This window comes from Salvelinus fontinalis, chromosome 25 (assembly GCF_029448725.1).
Source record: "Salvelinus fontinalis isolate EN_2023a chromosome 25, ASM2944872v1, whole genome shotgun sequence".
Lineage (NCBI taxonomy): Eukaryota > Metazoa > Chordata > Actinopteri > Salmoniformes > Salmonidae > Salvelinus > Salvelinus fontinalis.
In genome coordinates, this window is record NC_074689.1 from 1,946,804 (window position 1) to 1,970,188 (window position 23,385).

Below are 23,385 nucleotides of genomic sequence, written 5' to 3' on the forward strand. Positions count from 1 at the left end.
CTGACATCCCCTTTACCTCCTGGGCAACCAGTAAACATTCCCCCGTTTCGAGTTTATTTGTTCGTCCTCTGCATCCATTTTGCTGTCACATGTGTTACGGTGTTCAGAGTTTGTTATAACCAATTTATTCATGTGATTATGATATGCTATAGGTCAGGCCTTATTGTCACGTGAAGAGAGCAAGGGAATAGAAAATGTTTTTCCTAAACAAATGAAGGGTTTCGGTAACAACTTTTCAATCAGAAATGGCTGTAATTATGTTGCAGTTTCAGCAGGGAGGAAGATACACACTGCTGATGTTCTGTGGTGGTCGCTGCAGCAGGGAGGAAGGAAGGAGAGAGAGACAACAGAATCTAGGCACACAGTCAATCGCTGTCTTTTTTTTAACACAGCGCAGCAAGTCTGAGCCAATCAACTCAATTGCGGTCGGACTCTAGTTCTTTGTGTGTCTTAATTATTTCATCAAAAAGTTTGCTTAAAGCATCAGACAAGTGCAGTGCATATAGTTGATTTGATTAAAACGCATGTGTCTATATATGGAAATATACACATAAAAAATACGACCAATCGATTGGTCGAAAGAGCAGACGACTCTTTGTCGACCAATATTTATCTTAGTCGGGGACAGCCCTAGTGTGTTTTCAATGCTATCTCAGCTTTGTGAGATTTTTAAAACACCAACAGAATAGCAGGACTAGTAGAATAGCAAGAAGCGCCATGGTCTTGCTCTTTGCGAAACAAAGAAGCATGGAGAAGAGAGGCATTATAAGACACAGCTGCTCTACCTCGGGCACTACTGTCATAATGATGCTACTGTATGGAACCTTTATATAACAAACAGTTTGGAATTTCATTTGGAATGTTGATAAGCCATATTTCAGGTCATGTGGTGCTTTTTGAGCATTTGATAAATTGTTATGCCAGTTTTTATGCCAGCACTGTAAAAATCTCATAGTGTTCAGAGCCTTCATTCTCTGAAATGACTATAATTTACAGTATAACAATTGTGTTGTGTTTTGGTTACAAAGTTCAGTCTGTGATGCTATTGTAAATCCTTAACAATCCTCTCTCTCTCTCTCTTTCTCTCTCTCTCGTTCTGTGTTTACAGGCTTTGGATCAGGACAGGACTGCGCTGCAGAAGGTGAAGAAATCAGTCAAGGCCATCTACAGCTCAGGCCAAGGTGAGAGAAAGCTCTCTGTCAGTTTTCTAGGCTCATTAACCAGAGGGTTGCGCTTGTGGAAGACATTGAAAAGGGATGATCTCTATATAGACTGGTCTGGGTGAGTAATTGTGCCCTCTTATGAAACTAAATATTTCAGAGTTTCAACCTTTTCTCCACATAGTCAGTTTTAGGTTGTTAGTGCCTTGAAGAGGGGGTTTCTAGACCCTTTCTGACCTGGCCCCGCTCAGGTATCCTGTCTGGTTTTGGATACAGTTCAATCCCATATACAATCCCATATACAGCCCTGCAAATAGTCTGAGTAGCCATTTGACTAGATGTTCAGGAGTCTTATGGTTTGGGGGTAGAAGCTGTTTAGAAGCCTCTTGGACCTAGACTTGGCGCTCCGGTACCGCATTCCGTGCGGTAGCAGGGAGAGCAGTCTATGACTAGGGTGGCTGGAGTCTTTGACAATTTTTAGGGCCTTCCTCTGACACCGCCTGGTATAGAGGTCCTGGATGGCAGGACGCTTGGCCCCAGTGATGTACTGGGCCGTTTGCATTACCCTCTGTAGTGCCTTGCTGTCGGAGGCCGAGCAGTTGCCATAACAGGCAGTGATGCAACCGGTCAGGATGCTCTCGATGGTGCAGCTGTAGAAACTTTTGAGGATCTGAGGACCCATGCCAAATCTTTTCAGTCTCCTGAGGGGGAAAAGTTTTTGTCGTGCTTTCTTCACGACTGTCTTGGTATGCTTGGACCATGTTAGTTTGTTGGTGATGTGGACACCAAGGAACTTGAAACTCTCAACCTGCTCCACTGCAGCCACGTCGATGAGAATGGGGGCGTGCTCAGTCCTCTTTTTCCTGTAGTCCACAATCATCTCCTTTGTCTTGATCACATTGAGGGAGAGGTTGTTGTCCTGGCACATGGCCAGGTCTCTGACCTCCTCCCAATAGGCCGTCTCATCGTTGTCGGTGATCCGGCCTACCACTGTTGTGTCATCGGCAAACTTAATGATGGTGTTGGAGTTGTGCCTGGCCGTGCAGTCATGAGTGAACAGGGAGTACAGGAGGGGACTGAGCACGCACCCCTGAGGGGACCCTGTGTTGAGGATGTGTTGTTACCTACCCTTACCCTGTGTTGTTACCTACCCTTACCACCTGGGGGCGGCCTGTCAGAAAGTCCAGGATCCAGTTGCAAAGGGATTTACTCCCAGGGTCCTTAGCTTATTGATGAGCTTTGAGGGCACTATGGTGTTGAACGCTGAGCTGTAGTCTGAATAGTACTCTCACATAGGTGTTCCTTTTGTCAAGGTGGGAAAGGGCAGTGTGGAGTGCAATAGAGATTGCATCATCTGTGGATCTGTTGGGGTGGTATGCAAATTGGAGTGGGTCTAGGGTTTCTGGGATGATGGTGTTGATGTGAGCCATGCCCAGCCTTTGCTACAGACGTGAGTGCTACGGCTCGGTAGTCGTTTAGGCAGGTTACCATAGTGTTCTTGGGCACAGGGACTATGGTGGTCTGCTTAAAACATGTTGGTATTACAGAGTCGGACAGGGAGAGGTTCAAAATGTCAATGAAGACACTTGCCAGTTGGTCAGTGCATGCTCGGAGTACACGTCCTGGTAATCTGTCTGGCCCTGCGGCCTTGTGAATGTTGACCTGTTTAAAGGTCTTACTTACATCGGCTGTGGAGAGTGTGATCACAGTCTTCCTGAACAGCTGGTGCTCTCATGCATGTTTCAGTGTTATTTGCCTCGTAGCGAGCATAGAAGTAGTTTAGCTCGTCTGATAGACTTGTGTCACTGGGCAGCTCTCGGCTGTGTAGTACGTCAAAGCCGGTGTAGTACAATTCGATCTTAGTCTTGTATTGATGCTTTGCCTGTTTGATGGTTCGTCGAAGGGCATAGCGGGATTTCTTATAAGCTTCAGGGTTAGAGTCCTGCTCCTTGAAAGCGGCAGCTCTAGCCTTTAGCTCAGTGCGGATGCTGCCTGTAATCCATGGCTTCTGGTTGGGGTATGTACGTACAGTCACTGTGGGGACGACGTCATCGATGCACTTATTGATGAAGCCAATGACGGATGTGGTGTACTCCTCAATGCCATCGGAGGAATCCCGGAACATATTCCAGTCTGTGCTAGCAAAACAGTCCTGTAGCTTAGCATCTGCTTCCTCTGACCACTTTTTTATTGATCTAGTCACTGGTGCTTCCTGCTTTAATTTTTTCTTGTAAGCAGGAATCAGGAGGGTAGAATTATGGTCTGTTTTGCCAAATGGAGGGTGAGGGAGAGCTTTGTATGGTCTCTGTGTGGAGTAAAGGTGGTCATGCACCAATCATTTTTCCTAATGAAATGGCGGTCTACCAATGCTCCTCTTCTACCCATTCTCCCACACCCAGTTAGAACCCCTTTACAGGATGACAATCTGATTTAAGTTGTAAAAGTGATTAGAAACCACACTAAGCTGTTGCATTTGTAACCAGATGATGCAATGGCAAATGTCAACCTTTCCATGCTTGATCACAATCACCTGTCCCTGACTGTGTCCTAAATGGCACCCTATTCCCTATGCACTACTTTGACCAGAGCCCTATGGACCCTTCTATATACTGCACTACTGAAGTAGTGCTTTATATAGGGAATATGGTGCAATTTGGGACGCAAAGCCTAGCAACACTACCCTTGTTATCATTATTTCAAATTCAAACTAATGTTAACCCTGGTTGTCTCCCTCTGTCTCCCTCTCCCAGACCATGTCCAGAATGAGGAGAACTATGCCCAGGCTCTGGATAAGTTTGGCAGCAATTTCATCAGCAGAGACAACCCTGACCTGGGAACAGCCTTCGTCAAGTTCTCCACCCTGACCAAGGAGCTGTCGACCCTGCTCAAGAACCTGGTGAGACACACAGGACTTTTTTCCAGTTCAGTTACTCATGGCTGGTAATACCCAGAATGTCCACCATTTAATTGACAAAGAGGTGACAGAGCGAACACCTTCACATGAGGGTTTCCCATCTTGGGATGGACTTGACTTGGGTACAGATGTCCTATCTTAATTTGATCACTCTGTTGTCTCAGTTAATTTTCCTGCCCAGCAGGATTGTAGTGTATTCGAGGTTTAAAAAGGCTTCTGAAGTTTGTAATTTCCACTTTAAAATGTCAGATTTATCTTAACAAAAAATGTGTCAACCACTACGAAAATGTACATTAAGTATAATCAACATAATAATTCACATTTCCTGTTTCTGCAGGATTATTTTCCTGCTGTGAGAAACTGGTCAAATTACAAATGCACACCTGTGTGTGTGTAGGTTTGTGTGTGTCTGTGCGTGTGTGTGTGTGTGCGTACACATGATAGTGTTATACGTTATACAGAAACCTTTTCTAGATCGTGAAAAATGGTTTGGTACAAGAATCTGTGTTACTTTCAGTACTTCTGTCAAATGTGTCTCACATCTGATATGGATTGAGAGGATCGAGTCTGTCTAGTATTTTGTCTGAATCTTTTCAAGAGGGCAATAAGTAGTAAGCTAGCCAGGCTACACTGACACAGCGTAAGCCACTTTTTTAGAAGCACGCGAGAGAGAGAAAATGCAGACAGCATGGCTTTTTCAAACCAAAACATTATACCTCCACACCCGCAGCTTGTTGACAAAACTGTCTCCAGAAGCAAACTTTGGAATACTTTGCTTACAGAGCAGATGATGAGGGCCAGCCCACTGAAACAACTCTGCAAAAGGTGTTACAAATTAGTGTGCAGTGCAAAGGAGATTTACTTCCAAAATAACATAAAAAATTATTTTACACATGACATTTGCATTGTAGCCTAACGTTATTCTTCTAGCAACTAAATTCGAATAATGTTTTAGACTACTTTGCATTTGTCTGGTGGTCCCGTGTAGCTCAGTTGGTAGAGCATGGCGCTTGCAACGCCAGGGTTGTGGGTTCGATTCCCACGGGGGGCCAGTACAAAAAAGTATGAATGTATGTACTTGTAAGTCGCTCTGGATAAGAGCGTCTGCTAAATGACTTAAATGTAATGTAAATGTCTGGGCTTGCTAGCAGTAGCCCAGCCAGCCCTTGGGTCATCACTAATTACCGCAGCCACAAAGTCATAATTTCTACAATTTATCTTCTTATAATCTGATTTGAAACCTAACCTTAATAACCACACTGCTAACCTTATGCCTAACCCTAACCTTAAATTAAAACCAAAAAGCACATTTTTGTTTTCATTTTGAATTTGTGGCTGTGGTAACTGGTGACGACCTAGGGTTAGTTATTAAAATCTTTGACCCAGCCCTGGGTGGAGCGTTGCACCCTGGGAGTTGAAATGCACTCTGGGAATCGTAGTAGGCTGTGTAAAATATATTGTATTTCAATGAAATGAGCTTTAAATGTTTTTTTTTTATGTCATTTGGAACAAAATTATTCATTTAACACCTTAAATTATTTAGCTGTAATGAATAGTGAATCGTAGGTCTAATGAATGTAATTTGACCCAATATTATGGCCATAGATGAGCAAATTAACCCTGATATGTATCAAATAAAAAATATAAACAGTTTAGATGTAATTATAAAATTACATCTAAACTAAAAGTCTCAGATATGGTTTCGCATAAGGAAAATTGTAGATATTCAAGATATGGTGTTTCATAAAATAAAAACATTTGAATATAGAACAGAAGTTATTCTATTTGTTATTTCAGTTGTTCTACCATTTTTCAACATATTGTTCAATGTTTGGTATCTGTATCGAAGTCAACATTCTGGTATCGTGACAACAATAACGCGCGAACGACTGAGCATGTACAGTTGAAGTCGGAAGTTTACATACACTTAGGTTGGAGTCATTAAAACTTTTTTTTCAACCACTCCACAAATTTCTTGTTCACAAACTATAGTTTTGGCAAGTTTGTTAGGACATCTACTTTGTGCAAGACACAAGTAATTTTTCCAACAAATGTTTACAGACAGAATATTTCTGTCACGGCCGTCGTCGGAAGGAGACCAAGGTGCAGCGTGGTGAGCGTACATTTTCCTTTTATTTAAAATGTCGCCAACAAAACAAGAAACAAAGAAACGACCGTGAAGCTTAACAGGGCTATAGGGCCACTAACAAAGTCAACTACCCACAAAACACAGGTGGGAAAAGGCTGCCTAAGTATGATTCCCAATCAGAGACAACGATAGACAGCTGCCTCTGATTGAGAACCACACCCGGCCAAACACAAAGAAATAGAAAACATAGAAATAAAGAAACTAGAATGCCCACCCTAGTCACACCCTCTGGCCTAACCAAAATATAGAATAAAAGCCTCTCTATGGCCAGGGCGTGACAATTTCACTTATAATTCATTGTATCACAATTCCAGTGGGTCAGAAGTTTACATACGCTAAGTTGACTTAGAAAACAGCTTGGAAAATTCCAGAAAATTATGTCATGGCTTTAGAAGCTTCTGATAGGCTAATTGACATAATTTGAGTCAATTGGAGGTGTACCTGTGGAAGTATTTCAAGGCCCACCTTCAAACTCACTGTCTATTTGCTAGACATCAAAAGAAATCAGCCAAGACATCAGAATATTTTTTTTGCCCTCCACAAGTCTGGTTCATCCTTGGGAGCAATTTCCAAACGCCTGAAGGTACTATGTTCATCTGTACAAACAATAGTACGCAAGTATAAACACCATGGGACCACGCAGCCGTCATACCGCTCAGGAAGGAGACGCGTTCTGTCTCCTAGAGATGAACTTACTCTGATGCGAAAGTGCAAATCAATCCCAGAACAAGAGCAAAGGACCTTGTGAAGATGCTGGAGGAAACAGGTATAAAAGTATCTATATCCACAGTAAAATGAGTCCTATATCAACATACCTGAAAGGCCGCTCAGCAAGGAAGAAGCTGCTGCTCCAAAACCGCCATAAAAAAGCCAGACTACGGTTTGCAACTGCACATGGGGACAAAGATCGTACCTTTTGGAGAAATGCCCTCTGGTCTGATGAAACTTAAATAGAACTGTTTGGCCATAATGACCATCGTTATGTTTGGAGTAAAAAGGCCGATGCTTGCAAGCCGAAGAACACCATCCCAACCGTGAAGCACGGGGGTGTCACGCCCTGGCCTTTGTTATCTTTGTTTTCTGTAATAGTTTGGTTAGGTCAGGGTGTGACAGGGGGGATGTTTGTGTGTTTTTGTCTCGTCTTGGGTGGTTGTATGGTATAGGGGGTTTAGGTAGAGTAGATGGGTTTGTGTTTGAGTGTAGGTGTCTAGGTATGTCTATGGTTGCCTGAATGGTTCTCAATCAGAGACAGCTGTCATTCATTGTCTCTGATTGGGAGCCATATTTAAGGCAGCCATAGGCAGTAGGCTTTTGTGGGTAATTATCTATGTCTATGTTGCATGTTAGCACTTAGTCTTTTATAGCTTCACGTTCGTCTGTTTGTTGTTTAGTTTTCGTTCGTTTTCGTCTTCCAAATAAAAGAAGATGTATTTTTCACACGCTGTGCCTTGGTCCACTCATTGTCCTCAAGACGATCGTGACAGGGGGTGGCAGCATCATGTTGTGGGGTTGCGTTGCTGCAGGAGGGACTGGTGCACTTCACAAAATAGATGGCATCATGAGGCACGAACATTATGTGGATATATTGAAGCAACATCTCAAGACATCAGTCAGGAAGTTAAAGCTTGGTCGCAAATGGGTCTTCCAAGTGGACAATGACCCCAAGCATACTTCCAAAGTTGTGGAAAAATGGATTAAGGACAACAAAGTCAAGGTATTGGAGTGGACATCACAAAGCCCTGACCTCAATCCTATAGAACATTTGTGGGCAGACCTGAAAAAGTCTGTGCGAGCAAGGAGGCCTACAAACCTGACTCAGTTACACCAGCTCTGTCAGGAGGAATGGGCCAAAATTCACCCAACTTATTGTGGGAAGCTTGTGGAAGGCTACCCGAAACGTTTGACCCAAGTTAAACAATTTAAAGGCAATGCTACCAAATACTAATTGAGTGTATGTACTCTTCTGACCCACTGGGAATGTGGTGAAAGAAATAAAAGCTGAAATAAATCATTCTCTCTACTATTATTCTGACATTTCACATTCTTAAAATAAAGTGGTGATCCTAACTGACCTAAGACAGGGAATTTTTACTAGGATTAAATGTCAGGAATTGTGAAAAACTGAGTTTAAATGGACTTGGCTAAGGTGTATGTAAACTTCTGACTTCAACTGTATGTCTTCGTTAGAGGGGGCTGCAATAGTTTTAATTTCCACTGAATATTCCAAGCTGTTATCAAGCCATTTTTTTTAGTTGCAAAAGACCAGCCTGACAAAACCATCATCACAATCACCTCAGCATAGGTGACTGCTGCTTCATCTTCCTCTTACGTTCTTTTTTCACTCGTCTGCTCTCATCTCTCTGCCATACATTTCCCCTGATATTTCTGTTGAAAAACGTGTCCTGTTGGAATCTTGTGTGTGTGAGTGATTGTTGTTGGAAGAAGAGGCTCTCTACCTGTGTGGCCGGCAGTGAGACTAGTGTACGTGTGTGTGAATGTGAGTGTGGGGGAGTGTCTGTGTATGTGGCTGTGTGCGTGTGTGCGTGTGTGTGTGTGTGTGTTTCAGAGAGAGACTGTGTGTGTGAGAGAGACTATGTGTGTGTGCGTGCATGCGTGAGTATTGTTCTGTGTGCGTCTTTGTGTGTGTGTGTGTGTGTTTGTGTGTGAGAGCTCCCCTGGAACCCTCCTAAATCAGCCACCTGTTGACACTGCCTGGGGAGGTGGTATACATGATGCCTGTAACAGTGGTGAAAGGACAAGCATCTCTTGACAGTCCTTATATCGATGCTACGTGAAGACATATTGCTCTGTATCCCTTCCTCTCTCTCTGTCTCTCACTTTATTACACAGACACACTTCTGTGCATGAGATATTTCTAAGACATACGTTTGCCTTTATACATTCTTGTGTATCAAGCATTTAGTGTATGTGTGTAGTCTGTGTCGGTCTCACATACGTAGTTAGATACTGAATTCTTGCATCGCTCACTTAGAACGCTGGCAAGCGAGGCTACCCACATTCATAACCAAGCACAGACGCCCACTGATCTATATTCAGACATACAGTGCCTTCAGAAAGTATTCAGACCCCTTGACATAAACCACATTTTGTTACGTTACAGCCTTTTTCTAAAATTGATTAAATAAAAAAATGAAAATCATCAATCTACACACAATACCCCATAATGACAAAGTAAGTGATAACAGGTTTTTAGACATTTTTGCAAATGTATTAAAAATTCAAAACTGAAATACCTTATTTACATAAGTATTCATACCCTTTGCTATTAGACTCGAAATTGAGCTCAGGTGCATCCTGTTTCCATTGATTATCCTTGAGATGTTTCTACAACTTGATTTGAGTCCACCTGTGGTAAATTCAATTGATTGGACATGATTTGGAAAGGCACACACATGTCTACATAAGGTCCCACAGTTGACAGTGCATGTCAGAGCAAAAACCAAGCCATGAGGTCGAAGGAATTGTTCGTAGAGCTCCGAGACAGGATTGTGTCGAGGCACAGATCTGTAGAAGGGTATCAAAAAATGTCTGCAGAATTGAAGGTCCCCCAGAACACAGTGGCCTCCATCATTCTTTATTTTTTTTAATTTTTTTTACATTATTTATTTATTTTTTATCCCATTTTCTCCCCAATTTTCGTGGTATCCAATCGCTAGTAATTACTACTTTGTCTCATCGCTACAACTCCCGTACGGGCTCGGGAGAGACGAAGGTCGAAAGCCATGCGTCCTCCGAAGCACAACCCAACCAGCCGTACTGCTTCTTAACACAGCGCGCCTCCAACCCGGAAGCCAGCCGCACCAATGTGTCGGAGGAAACACTGTGTACCTGGCCCCCTTGTTTGGCGCGCACTGCGCCCGGCCCGCCACAGGAGTCGCTGGAGCGCGATGAGACAAGGATATCCCTACCGGCCAAACCCTCCCTACCCCGGACGACGCTATGCCAATTGTGCGTCGCCCCACGGACCTCCCGGTCGCGGCCGGGGCCTCCATCATTCTTAAATGGAAGAAGTTTGGAACCACCAAGAATCTTCCTAGAGCTGGACCCCAGCCAAACTGAGCAATTGGGGGAGAAGGGCCTTGGTCAGGGAGGTAAGATTTCCTCTGTGGAGATGGGAGAACCTTCCAGAAGGACAACCATCTCTGCAGCACTCCACCAATCAGGCCTTTATGGTAAAGTGGCCAGACGGAAGCCACTCCTCAGTAAAAGGCACATGACAGCCCGCTTGGAGTTTGCCAAAAGTCACCTAAAGACTCTCAGACCATGAGAAACAAGATTCTCTGGTCTGATGAATCCAAGAATGAACTCTTTGGCCTGAATGCGGAAGGGACTGGGAGACTAGTCAGGATCGAGGGAAAGATGAACGGAGCAAAGTACGGAGAGATCCTTGATGAATACCTGCTTCAGAGCGTTCAAGACCTCAGACTGGGGCGAAGGTTCACCTTCCAACAGGACAATGACCCTAAGAACACAGCCAAGACAATGCAGGAGTGGCTTCGGGACAAGTCTCTGAATGTCCTTGAGTGGCCCAGCCAGAGCCCGGACTTGAACCCGGTCGAACATCTCTGGAGAGACCTGGAAATATCTGTGCAGCAATGCTCCCCATCCAACCTGACAGAGCTTGAGAGGATCTGCAGAGAAGAATGGGAGAAACTCCCCAAATACAGGTGTGCCAAGTTTGTGGCATCAAATCGCAAAGTCTCGATTCTGTAATCGCTGCCAAAGGTGCGTCAACAAAGTACTGAGTAAAGAGTCTGAATAATTATCTAAATGTTAAAAAAAAAAAATTGCTTTGTCATTATGGGGTATTGTGTGTAGATTGATGAGGGAAAAAAAGTCTTTAATCAATTTTAGAATAAGACCGTAATGTAACAAAATGTAGAAAAAGTAAATGGGTCTGAATGCTTTAGGAATGCACTGTAGTGGTCATTTGAGTGTTTATTGAATATATCCTTTTGATAAGTGCTCCCCAAGGGCTGATGTCAGTGTGTACTACTATTGGTAAAAGTATTGATGTTGATAACTCCCTCACATGAACCTTTCATAGATTAATACATCACCATTGGTTATTGACGTTGCTATTATTCTGGCGGACATTTTTGCTCTCTCTCTCTCTCTCTCTCTCTTTCTCTCTCGCTCTCTCTCTCTTTCTCTATGTATGGAGTAAACTCTTCATATGCTGACACTAGTTTGTGGTATTTACCACCCATAAATAAGGGGCCTCTCTCTGGAGAGCAGAGTGAGAGGAAGGAGACCACCCTGTTGGTCTGCTAGAGTAGTGAATAGTGGGGTTGAGCCCAGGTTTCAGGCCAGTCTAAGTAGTATCCATCCACTCCATAAAGGGAGACATCCCAAATGGCAATTATAGTGCACTACTTTTGACCAGGGCCCGTAGAACCCCCATAGAGCTCTGGTCAAAAGTAATGCACTATATAGGATATAGGGTGTCATTTGGAATGCAGAACGACAGACCATGGCCAGCTCTAAGTGTAGAGTAGCAGCCAGTAAATAGGTGATTGATTTAGACATTAGGTCTTTGCAACGGAGGCACTTAAGCAACACATTAGTGGCCATTAAGTGTTGTTTGTTTCCCGGACCGGATGGGACTTGGCACTGACCATCACAGGTCCAAATGGAATAAATGCTCAGGAATATTGACCTGCATTAATCAATGTGGTTACAGCGCTGTAAGCAAATGGTCGTCAAATTGTGTTTGCTGATTCCTAAATTGCTTAGCACACTTTAAGAGTCTAAAATGTTTTTGCTGGTTCCTAAATAGCCAAGATTGAGTTCACCCCTAGACTGAAGATAATACTGTCAAGGTTTCTTCGAGCCATCACAAATATTTGTTGATGTACTCCATAATGAAAGCTGAAAGAGTAGATGCCTGACTCTTGCCCTCGTGACCGAGTTACTGAACAACTCTCTCTCTCCTGCTCTCTCTCTTTCTCGCTCTCTTTCTCATCCTAACCCTTTTGTCTCTCTCTTTCTCTCTCGCTCTCTATCTCTTCAGCTCCAGAGCCTGAGCCATAATGTGATCTTCACCCTGGACTCGCTGTTGAAGGGGGACCTGAAAGGCGTGAAAGGGGTAAGATTTACAATGAAGACCCTCCTTTCCTTGCTCTCTCCCTCACTCCCGCTCTCTTTCTCTGCCTTATCACCTAGGGGAGGACCTAGCACTGGAGCCCACTCAGTAGAGCCCACGAAGCAGATCTGTCGATTCATGTGTGTGTGTATGTTAGCGATGGCTGTTCCTGCATCATAGCTTGTTCTTCTTCATCTTCTTTTTAAATAGTGAGCCAATTTGTTTTCAGCACTTTTTTATTTCCATGACTGATCATGACTCTCTCTTGTCACAGACATACACTGAGTCTACAAAACATTAAGAACACCTGCTCTTTCCATGACATAGACTGACCAGGTGAATCCAGATGAAAACTATGATCCCTTACTGATGTCACTTGTTAAATCCACTTCAATCAGTGTAGATGAAGGGGAGGAGACAGGTTAAAGATGGATTTCTAAGCCTTGAGGCAATTGAGACATGGATTGTTCAGAGGCTCATACAAAATATTTAAGTGTCTTTGAACTGGATATGTTAGTAGGTGCCAGGCGCACCGGTTTGTGTCAAGAACTGCAACGCTGCTGGGTTTTTCACACTCAACAGTTTTCCGTACTCAACAGTTTTCCGTGGACATCCAGCCAATTTGACACAACTGTTGGAAGCATTGTAGTCAACATGGGCCAGCATCCCTGTGGAACACTTTCAACATCTTGAGTCCATGCCCGACAAATTGAAGCTGTTGTGAGGTCAACTCAATATTAAGAAGGAGTTTCTAATGTTTAGTACACTCAATGTATATGGTGTGATATATGTTTGGAACATGGAATCGCAGTAAAATCACATTATTGAATCGCAACACATATCGAATTGTGTTAATCGCAATACATACCGTATCGGCATCTAAGTATCATGATAATAACTCATCATGAGGTCCCTGGCAATTCCCAGCCCTAGTGTGGTGCGTGTGCCTGTGCTTGTGTGTGTGTGTGTTTTTGAGAGACAGAGTGGGTGTGTGTGAGTGCGCTTGCATTTGAGAGAGAGAAAGAGAGAGAGGTGGAGAAGGGGAGGGGGGGAACTAGTGAACTTGACTGTTTAAAAGATCACACTGTAAATCTTTGCGTAAACAGTGTCCCTGTGTTGTGCCTGAAGGCGAGCGCCACGAATAAAGGGGTCATCAACCCGTGAGGTTGGAAACATGGAGTGGTAGTGGGTTTACAAAACATAAATTGTGAGGATGAGGCCTTGGCTCCTTGGCTGCAGTGGCGGTGTCGGCCTATGTTGGAGAGAGAGTTAACACTGCGCTGTGGGATTCCAGATTGACCTCATTACTGCTGTTTACTCATACTCTGTCCTATTTCTTTCAGGACATAAAGAAGCCCTTTGACAAAGCCTGGAAGGATTATGAAGCTAAATTGTAAGTGTGTTAATAATAAATGTCTACATTAGGGATTAACATTGGTAACCGGGATCCTCCAATGTCGCACTAATGCAATTCCACAACATACAAAACATGCACGGAAGCAGATAAGCAAAAAATGAAATAGCACATTATCCATAAAGGTTGTCGCATGGTAGCCTTTAGCCGAGCATATTTACTTCACACGAAGTCGCAATTAATTCAAAGCACACGCATAATTGACACCGACGGACTGCACATGCGACCAGACTGCAGTTAATAAACCCTGTTGGAAACCCCCGCAGTATAGCCTATAAAATAACGTGTGCCTCTTTGAGCTGTCATTGTGAGTCTTTAGACAGTCACACATTTGATAGGCCTATGCACAATTCACTACATAGGCATCTCTGTCACAGAGAGGCATGCGAGAACTTTCTATCTTCTCCTGTCCGAGAGCCTAGTTTATATCAATCCCATTGAAACCCCAAATCCTGACTCCTGTTTTGCGTGAACAATTTTAACTTTATTCTGTAATCCATAGGTTGCAATGCGTTATCAAATGTCTCTCGCCTATGCATGTCAAAATACCGCCACTATAAGATTTCCCCTGCTTCTCTGCGCTGTAGGCGAGATTATCGATAAAGAATGTGTGACCAACAAATAGTATGAGAGTAGATATGCATATTTTATTAAACAGAGTCTGTTCTTGTTACGATACCGTTAACTATTTCCACTCTCTTCTGCCATTTATTCATGAGCTGATCTGCTATCTGTATAATCATCAGCTATATAGATTTTGCCAAATATAGGAGATAATCTGTCATTCGTTGAAGGAGGTTATCTAGGAAGTTTAGCAACTTTGGTCGTTTAACTGCCGTTACAAAGTTTGTCTGATTCGACAACGCTATACTCGGGGTGCGTCCTGAGCGCGTTCTGTGTCGAGATAGCCTACTGCGGAACTGCACTGAATTGAGGAACGTGAAAACGCCCCGAATTTATGGACGCCCTGTTTCGCAAATTCACATCGTCATTGGCGATCAAGATAGTTACTCCATCATTACTAAATATCCGTTTTATTTGCTCTGAAATCTTTACATTGTGGCGCAGCCAAGCCGACAAGGTGGTGCAGCACCCCTCTTATTTGGAGAGAACTCTGGAATAGTGACCATATCTTGGTTTAAACAATTTAAATGGAGACTTCTGATTTTTGCAAAATTTCCCAGGAGTCACAAGATAAATATGAATTATTACTGGTTTTGAAACTTGGTGGATTTTGTGGAAAATATTGATCCCGAGTGTAGATGTACATAACTGTGTTGTGACACCTGGGGTTTGCACTATATATGGTTATGTCTGGTTATGTCTGCGTACAGTTGTTTATTGTGTCATGACAATGTCAGAACGGATGGACTGTATATCACACAGAGCAACATCATCATTTAACTGGAACGTTCCACCCTGTGAAAACTCTACTTCTTCTGGAGAATTCCATCTAATTTAATGAGTTGTCATGGATTTAAACACTATCTGTTGGTCTGTTTCTGGTTTCTCTAACACGGCCGGTCTGTCTGTCTGTCCGTCCGTCCGTCCGTCCGTCCGTCTGTCTGTCTGTTTGATTTCAGTACAAAGATCGAGAAGGAAAAGAGGGAGCATGCCAAGCAGCATGGGATGATTCGCACGGAGATAACAGGTGCGGAGATCGCTGAGGAGATGGAGAAGGAACGCCGTCTCTTCCAACTCCAGATGTGTGAGGTCAGTAGTGGACACGGCACAGACTAGTGGGCACTGATTAGGCACAAACTGGGCACTGACTGAGATGTACAGTATGTAGTTTTCTGTAAACCAATGCTTGTGAGTGAGCTGTATCCCTCTAGAGCAGTGGTATTCAGAATTGGGGTCGCAACCCCACTAAAATTGCAGTGGGGCCACCAAATATATATATATATATATATATATATATATATTATTAATTTATATTTATTTTTTAAACACTATATATAGTTGAAGTCGGAAGTTTACATACACCTTAGACAAATACATTTAAACTCAGTTTTTCACACTTTCTGACATTTAATCCAAGTAAAAATTCCCTGTTTTAGGTCAGTTAGGATCACCACTTTATTTTAAGAACGTGAAATGTCAGAATAGTAGAGTGAATGATTTATTTCAGCTTTTATTTCTTTCATCACATTCCCAGTGGGTCAGAAGTTTACATACACTCAATTAGTATTTGGTACCATTGCCTTTAAATTGTTTAACTTGGGTCAAACGTTTTGGGTAGCTTTCCACAAGCTTCCCACAATAAGTTGGGTGAATTTTGGCCCATTCCTCCTGACAGAGCTGGTGTAACTGAGTCAGGTTTGTAGGCCTCCTTGCTCGCACACGCTTTTTCAGTTCTGCCCACAAATGTTCTATAGGATTGAGGTCGGGGCTTTGTGATGTCCACTCCAATACCTTGACTTTGTTTTCTTTAAGCCATTTTTCCACTACTTTGGAAGTATGCTTGGGGCCATTGTCCATTTGGGAGACCCATTTGCAACCAAGTTTTAACCTCCTGACTGATGTCTTGAGATGTTGCTTCAATATATCCACATAATTTTCCTACCTCATGTGAAGTGCGCCAGTCCCTCCTGCAGCAAAGCACCCCCACAACATGATGCTGCCACTCCCCTGCTTCACGGTTGAGATGGTGTTTTTCGGCTTGCAAGCGCTCCCCCTTTTTCCTCCAAACATAACGATGGCCATTATGGCCAAACAGTTCTACTTTTGTTTCACCAGACCAGAGGGCATATCTCCAAAAAGGTATAATCTTTGTTATGTCGATATAGGACTTGTTTTACTGTGTTCATAGATACTTTTGTACCTGTTTCCTCCAGCATCTTCACAAGGTCCTTTGCTGTTGTTCTGGAATTGATTTGCACTTTTCGCACCAAAGTACGTTCATCTCTAGGAGACAAAACGCGTCTCCTTCCTGAGCAATATGACGGCTGCGTGGTCCCATGGTGTTTATACTTGCGTACAATTGTTTGTAAAGATGAACATGGTACCTTCAGGCGTTTGGAAATTGCTCCCAATGATGAACCAGACTTGTGGAGGTCTACAATCTTTTTTTCTGAGGTCTTGGCTGATTTCTTTAGATTTTCCCATGATGTCAAGCAAAGAGGCACTGAGTTGAAGGTAGGCCTTGAAATACATCCACAGGTACACCTCCAATTGACTCAAATTATGTAAATTAGCCTATCTGAAGCTTCTAAATCGATTACATCATTTTCTGAAATTTTCCAAGCTGTTTTCTAAGGCACAGTCAACTTAGTGTATGTAAACGTCTGACCCACTGGAATTGTGATACAGTGAAATAATCTGTCTGTAAACAATCGTTGGAAAAATTACTTGTGTCATGCACAAAGTAGATGTCCTAACCGACTTGCCAAAACTATAGTTTGTTAACAAGAAATTTGTGGAGTGGTTGAAAAATGAGTTTTAATGACTCCAACCTAAGTGTATGTAAACTTCCGACTTCAACTGTATATATATATAAAAGAAGAAAAAAAAAGAGAAACAAAAATTATTTTTTTATTTTTTTTATTTTACCAGGTAAGTTGACTGAGAACACATTCTCATTTGCAGCAACGACCTGGGGAATAGTTACAGGGGAGAGGAGGGGGATGAATGAGCCAATTGTAAACTGGGGGTTATTAGGTGACCATGATGGTTTGAGGGCCAGATTGGGAATTTAGCCAGGACACCGGGGTTAACACCCCTACTCTTACGATAAGTGCCATGGGATCTTTAATGACCTCAGAGAGTCAGGACACCCGTTTAACGTCCCATCCGAAAGACGGCACCCTACACAGGGCAGTGTCCCAATCACTGCCCTGGGGCATTGGGATATTTTTTAGACCAGAGGAAAGAGTGCCTCCTACTGGCCCTCCAACACCACTTCCAGCAGCATCTGGTCTCCCATCCAGGGACTGACCAGGACCAACCCTGCTTAGCTTCAGAAGCAAGCCAGCAGTGGTATGCAGGGTGGTATGCTGCTGGTAAGAGTTCAGATTATTTTATGGGACAATGTACAAATGTTTTTGAGAAAGATCATTTGTAGAAGAAAAGAAAATGGAGTAAATGCATTTGTTGAACCTTTAATTTTGATAAGAGCGATGAAAATGTAATTTATTGAAGGTTATTTGTTGTGAAAATTTAAACGTACCGATTTTAAGGTTGTGTCATTAGACATTGAATAGAGTAAAATACCAAATTGTAAGAGCGATGCGCTCAGCTGTGCCATCGAGCTACTTCCCGGTGGGCGTAAAAAGCATACTCCACTCTCCCTCTTTACCTACAGATTATTTGCTCACATGGCATAACGGTACTGAAAATTGATATATTAACTTAGTGCTTCACAATGGGATTCTAATTGGAGCCATTACGGAGGCGCTCAACCCATGCACCTCTATTTCTGTGTGCAGCGAGAGGCGGTGGTTTGCCTCTCTTGGGTTTTTAGGGTGATTTCTTACACATGGGGTGTTGTTGTTGTTGATATTGCTTCCAGTGTTGTGCTAGAGGGGCCCAGAGTTTTTCCTGGGCAAGTCATATGTTAAGGAAAACTCCTGACCCTATAAGCTTGACTGATAGCAGTGCTAGTATTGTGTGAATTGGTATGGTTACCTCAATCCCCCCCCCCCCCCTTCCCCTCTCCACATTACTCACTCACCAGATTAGAGGATGCTTTCAGGGTGAATCCCAAATGGCACTCTATTCCCTATATAGTGCACTACTTTGAACCATGGCTCGTAGGGTACTACATAGGGAATAGGGTGCCATTTGGGACGTAGACTCACTCTCCCATCCCACGCTGCTCTGCTGCTGCTGCTGCTGCTAGTGTGGAGAGGGCCAGGCGATGCTCATCACAGCAGGCTGTATTACTGATCTGAGACCAGCCACTGATACAGTAGCATCCATCCATCGCCTCTCATTCCCACAAAGCCCCCAAACACATGCACCATCAGGCATTCACAACACACACTAAGCCCGCACCAGACAAATTTGGTTAATCTCTGAGCCGCACACTCGCAGGCAGACAAAAGCAATGTGTGTGTGATGTGTGTGTGTTTTGTTTCAGGGTAGCACGCAAACGTGCACACACACACACACACACACACACACACACACACACACACACACACACACACACACACACACACACACACACACACACACACACACACACACACACACACACACACACACACACACACACACACACACACAAAGATGACTGCATTGTAAGCAATGCTGCAGAGAAGCTTTGGGAGCACAGGGACAGGGGGGGGCTCAGAAGGGCATTCTGCCCTACATAGTGTCCCTTCACGAACTGTTCTAGGTTGGCACGCCATGGGATAAACGTAAGATTAAGATGATGTTTTATTCATTTGTTCGCCGGGCATGAATTTGTTGGGGGAATTTGTTCTCTATCTTTAGACTGCCTCGTTTAGGATGCTAGTCAGTGAAACACACTTTCTCCGGAGGCCCGTGTGATTTCTAAAAACCAAATGAAAAACACAATTCTCTAGTTATCCATTTCGAACACAGTTTACTGTAAAACCCGGCAAATTACATCTTTCTCTCATGATATTCTATGTTGGCATTCCTTCCAGTGATGGTTAGATGTTTACCACTTTGTTTCCGGCTCCCACAGACTCCATGCTGTGTTGGCAGTGTAGATCAAAGGATCATCCTCCAGCATATGGGCATTCTGATAGGATTATCCTTCAAAGTGTTCAGAAGACATATTTCAATATTTCAGACAAACACATCTTTTCTATGGTGGTTTAATGCAAGGGGGGAGCATTTTGCGCTCAGTTTCCATTTATGTGGGTGGGTGCAGGCTTTTGTGTCAGCCAAGCCATGAAGATTTACTGGTTCGTAAATGATAGCCTTCAGTTCAAATAAATGATAGCCTTCAATTAGGACCTTCAGTGATTGTCCACCCCTGGTTGAATGCATCACCATGTATAAGCAGTGAAATACTCCAAAATCATGTAACAGAGCATTCTATTTGATGTCAGTTTTCACAAACCACCTCTTGTGTTTTCTCTGCAGTATCTGATCAAAGTCAATGAGATCAAAACCAAGAAGGGAGTGGACCTTCTCCAGAACCTCATCAAGTATTACCACGCACAGTGCAAGTAAGTCATTATTATTATTTTTACCTGTATTTAACTAGGCAAGTCAGTTAAGAACAAATTCTTATTTACAATGACGACCTACCGGGGAACAGTAGGATCCACTGAACAACTGCCTTGTTCAAGGGCAGAACGACAGATTTTTACCTCGTCAGTGCGGGGATTCGATCCAGCAACCTTTCGGTTACTAGTCCAACGTTCTAACCTCTAGGTTACCTGCCGCCCCCCACAGTACCGCAGTATATTCCTCCTTTACCATAGTGTGAGACCCCCTCCCAACTAGTGAGATGTGTCTACTTAGCTGTGACTAATTGGTGGAAAGCACTTAAGGTATCGTACATTCACGGGAAAATATAAATATTTTTCAGAGGGAATAATGTACTCTCACGACTAGCTATTCAAGTCTGGTCGCGATTGCTATTTGCTCTTTCTCTCTCTCTCTCTCCCTCTCTCTCTCTCTCTCCCTTCTCTTTATCCTCTCAACCCCCCCCCCCCCATCCCTCCATCCCTCTCTCTCGGGTGGGGTGATGGTGATGCATGATTCACAGGTCTTGGGTAGGGAGGGTTGCGGAGTCATATTTAGCTCTCATAAATATGCATGGGCCTTCATGCCGATGCGTTGTGACAGCCGCGGGGGTTTGTGGGTAAATAACGGCAGTCCCCTGGCTGCGTCACCGACAGGCCTGACAGCCTCAGCGTTGCTAGGTGGTTATGTCACAACAAAACAATGCAGTTTTCTACTCAACCCAAACCTATGGCTGTCCTACTGTTTCTGACGCTGACAGCGGGAAAATCACTATGTAGAGACATGCCTTATAGAACGATGGAAAAACAAAGGTAGAGAAAACTGTATGTTTCAGTAGGATGAGTGGACTGAGGCAGGATTGATGGATGCCTAGAGCGAGGGAGATGGAGAGATGGGGAGAGAGAGGTTGTTAGTGGAGTTGAGAGGATGCAGAACTGCATTCTGGTGGGTGCCACTGACACTGGCAGATCCATAATGGATGACAGGAGGTGCTTAGCATTCAGCTCTGGACACAGCCATAGTCAGCCAGAGAGAGACAGGAGAGAAAAAGGGAGAAGGAAAGCTCTCTAATGTACTAGATAAATCTCTTTGCCAAAAGCCAGAGAGCCAAGCAGTGTTATACACTGCATCAGTATCATTCTCATTCACCCCTCCACTCCTTATGACCTTCCTAATGCCTATATAAACATTCTATGACACTTGACATTTCTAAATGGTGTAAACGATGCTACGCCCCACCAAATGACTGCCCTTTGTCTCACTAAAGTGAAAATGTCAATGGAATTCTAATATCCGCCATGTATTCTCTTGCAGTTTCTTCCAAGATGGCTTGAAGACGGCGGATAAGCTGAAGCAGTACATTGAGAAGCTGGCTGCTGACCTCTACAATGTAAATACCCACCCACAGGCTTCTCTCCATCTGATTACTGCTACTCTACAGACTATTGTTATCCAGACTCATTGAGTGTGTGTGTGTGTTCATCTCACCCTGTGTATCTCCTTCTCAGATAAAGCAGACCCAGGATGAGGAGAAGAAACATCTGACTGCTCTCAGAGATCTGATCAAGTCCTCCCTTCAGCTGGACCAGAAGGAGGTAGGCAGGAACCATGCCAAACAGGGCCAAACAGGGCTAAACAGGGCCAAGTGGGCCCAACCGGGCTATAGTTGGCAAACATATAAATTGCATTCCAATTCTCTACCCTTCTCCTGTGCACTCGTACACTACCCCTACACTACCTCTTATACTAAGAGTATAATGAAAACTCCCTCCAGCCATGCGTTCACAAAATCTTTGCTTGGTAGAGAATCAGACTGTACACTCTTCACCCCTAACCCTTAACCTTTGACCCTATGGTGGGTGTACCTACTTGCTAGCTTCCTGTAGCACAGGGTGAGCATCCAGTGCTGTGCCATGCTGGTAGCCAGTGTGGTGCCTCACTGGCTGATTGGTGGAGACCCAGTCACTGTCTTAACTAACCTACCCTAATCTCTTTCTGAGCACTCACTGGTCACTGTCTTATACACACCAACAACAATGTGGTTTTCCCCTCAGTCTCATACCCACATTAAAATTTGCTTAGTGTATGCTAGCTGCTCACTGTGTTTTGAAGGACGACACTGTGTAATAGTGTGCGGAGCCTAGCTGAGATGGACTGGGCTGCCGTGTCGACACAACTGCACGTCTCTGCTAGTGGCCTAGTCCCAAATGGTACCGTATTCCCTACATAGTGCCCTACTGCACAGGGCCCATACACTCTTAGAAAAAAGGGTTCCAGAAGGTTCTTCGGCTGCCCCCCATAGGATAATCCTTTTTTGTTCCAGTCAGAACCCTTTTTGGGTCCAGTTAGAACCCTTTTGGGTTCCATGTAGAACCCTCTGTGGAAAGGGTTCTACATGCAACCCAAAAGGGTTCTAATCTGGATTCTTCAAAGGGTTCTGCAACGGAGACAGCCGAAGCACCCTTTTAGGTTCTAGTCCCTTTTTTCCTAAGAGTGTATGGGACTTGTTCAGTAGTGCACTATGTAGGGAACTGGGTGCCATTTTGGAAGGCACTGACGAGTCATACTAAACATCCTGTGGTTTATAACACCCACATACTGTCACTCACTCACTACCCCTCTACTTGTATATATTGTACTGAACTAACACCTACACTCCATGCATGCATGCAGGCACTGTCTCACGCCTACGTCTCAGCTGCTTCTTTCACACTCTCTCCCTCTATCTCCCTCTCTACTCGCTGCTTGTCTGGACTCAAGTCTAGAAGAGTAAGTGTGCACGATTGGCATGCTTCTGTTGGTCTTGCCTGCGTTTGACTTCTGAGACAATTTGAAGAGCATGCACTCCACTCTGTTTTTCATTTAATAGTGTGTTTAGAACATGTCTGTGTCCCAAATGGCACCCTATTCTCCATGCAGTGCACATCTTTTGACCAGAGCCCCGGTGAAAAGCAGTGGACTAAAAAGAGAATAGGCTGCCATTTGGGACAGACGTCATGGTCCTTTGAACATCAACCATGAACCGATAAATAATAACGACCCTGGCCTGCACTCTCCGTAAGAGGTTTATTTGGTTGGTTGTGTGTGGTGATTTGCTGAGTTTTCCGTGTCTGAACACTGTGTTTGTTGCCGCAGGACTCCCAGAGTAAGCAGGGTGGCTATAGCATGCACCAGCTGCAGGGCAACAAAGAGTTTGGCTGTGAGAAGAAAGGCTACCTGATGAAGAAGAGTGATGGGTAGGTCACACACACACACACACGCACACGCACACTGGACAGTACAGAAGAAGCTATTATATTAATACACTCAGATATGCCAAGCCCTTATTTGATTTTTTGTTGTGCCTTGGTGTTGCTGTCTTCCTCCAGGCTGAGGAAGGTGTGGCAGAGGAGGAAGTGTTCAGTGAAGGGTGGCATGCTCACCATCTCTCATGCCACGGTGAGAGGCAAACATACCACACACACGCGCGCACAT

General features: G+C 43.9%; 1 protein-coding gene across 5 annotated transcripts in view; it reads left to right on the forward strand.

Annotated features, from left to right (window-relative positions):
• The window catches only part of LOC129822741 (arf-GAP with SH3 domain, ANK repeat and PH domain-containing protein 1-like), an 80,407-nt gene that overhangs the window by 33,494 nt on the left and 23,528 nt on the right, over nucleotides 1-23,385 (forward strand). For all 5 annotated transcript variants that reach the window (XM_055881108.1, XM_055881111.1, XM_055881113.1 and 2 more), the window contains 10 exons: nucleotides 1,109-1,181; nucleotides 3,911-4,056; nucleotides 12,258-12,332; nucleotides 13,673-13,722; nucleotides 15,327-15,456; nucleotides 19,804-19,889; nucleotides 21,226-21,301; nucleotides 21,420-21,506; nucleotides 23,047-23,147; nucleotides 23,280-23,349. In XM_055881108.1, coding sequence (XP_055737083.1) covers nucleotides 1,109-1,181; nucleotides 3,911-4,056; nucleotides 12,258-12,332; nucleotides 13,673-13,722; nucleotides 15,327-15,456; nucleotides 19,804-19,889; nucleotides 21,226-21,301; nucleotides 21,420-21,506; nucleotides 23,047-23,147; nucleotides 23,280-23,349 — 894 coding nt within the window. The remainder of the gene's footprint in view (nucleotides 1-1,108; nucleotides 1,182-3,910; nucleotides 4,057-12,257; nucleotides 12,333-13,672; nucleotides 13,723-15,326; nucleotides 15,457-19,803; nucleotides 19,890-21,225; nucleotides 21,302-21,419; nucleotides 21,507-23,046; nucleotides 23,148-23,279; nucleotides 23,350-23,385) is intronic.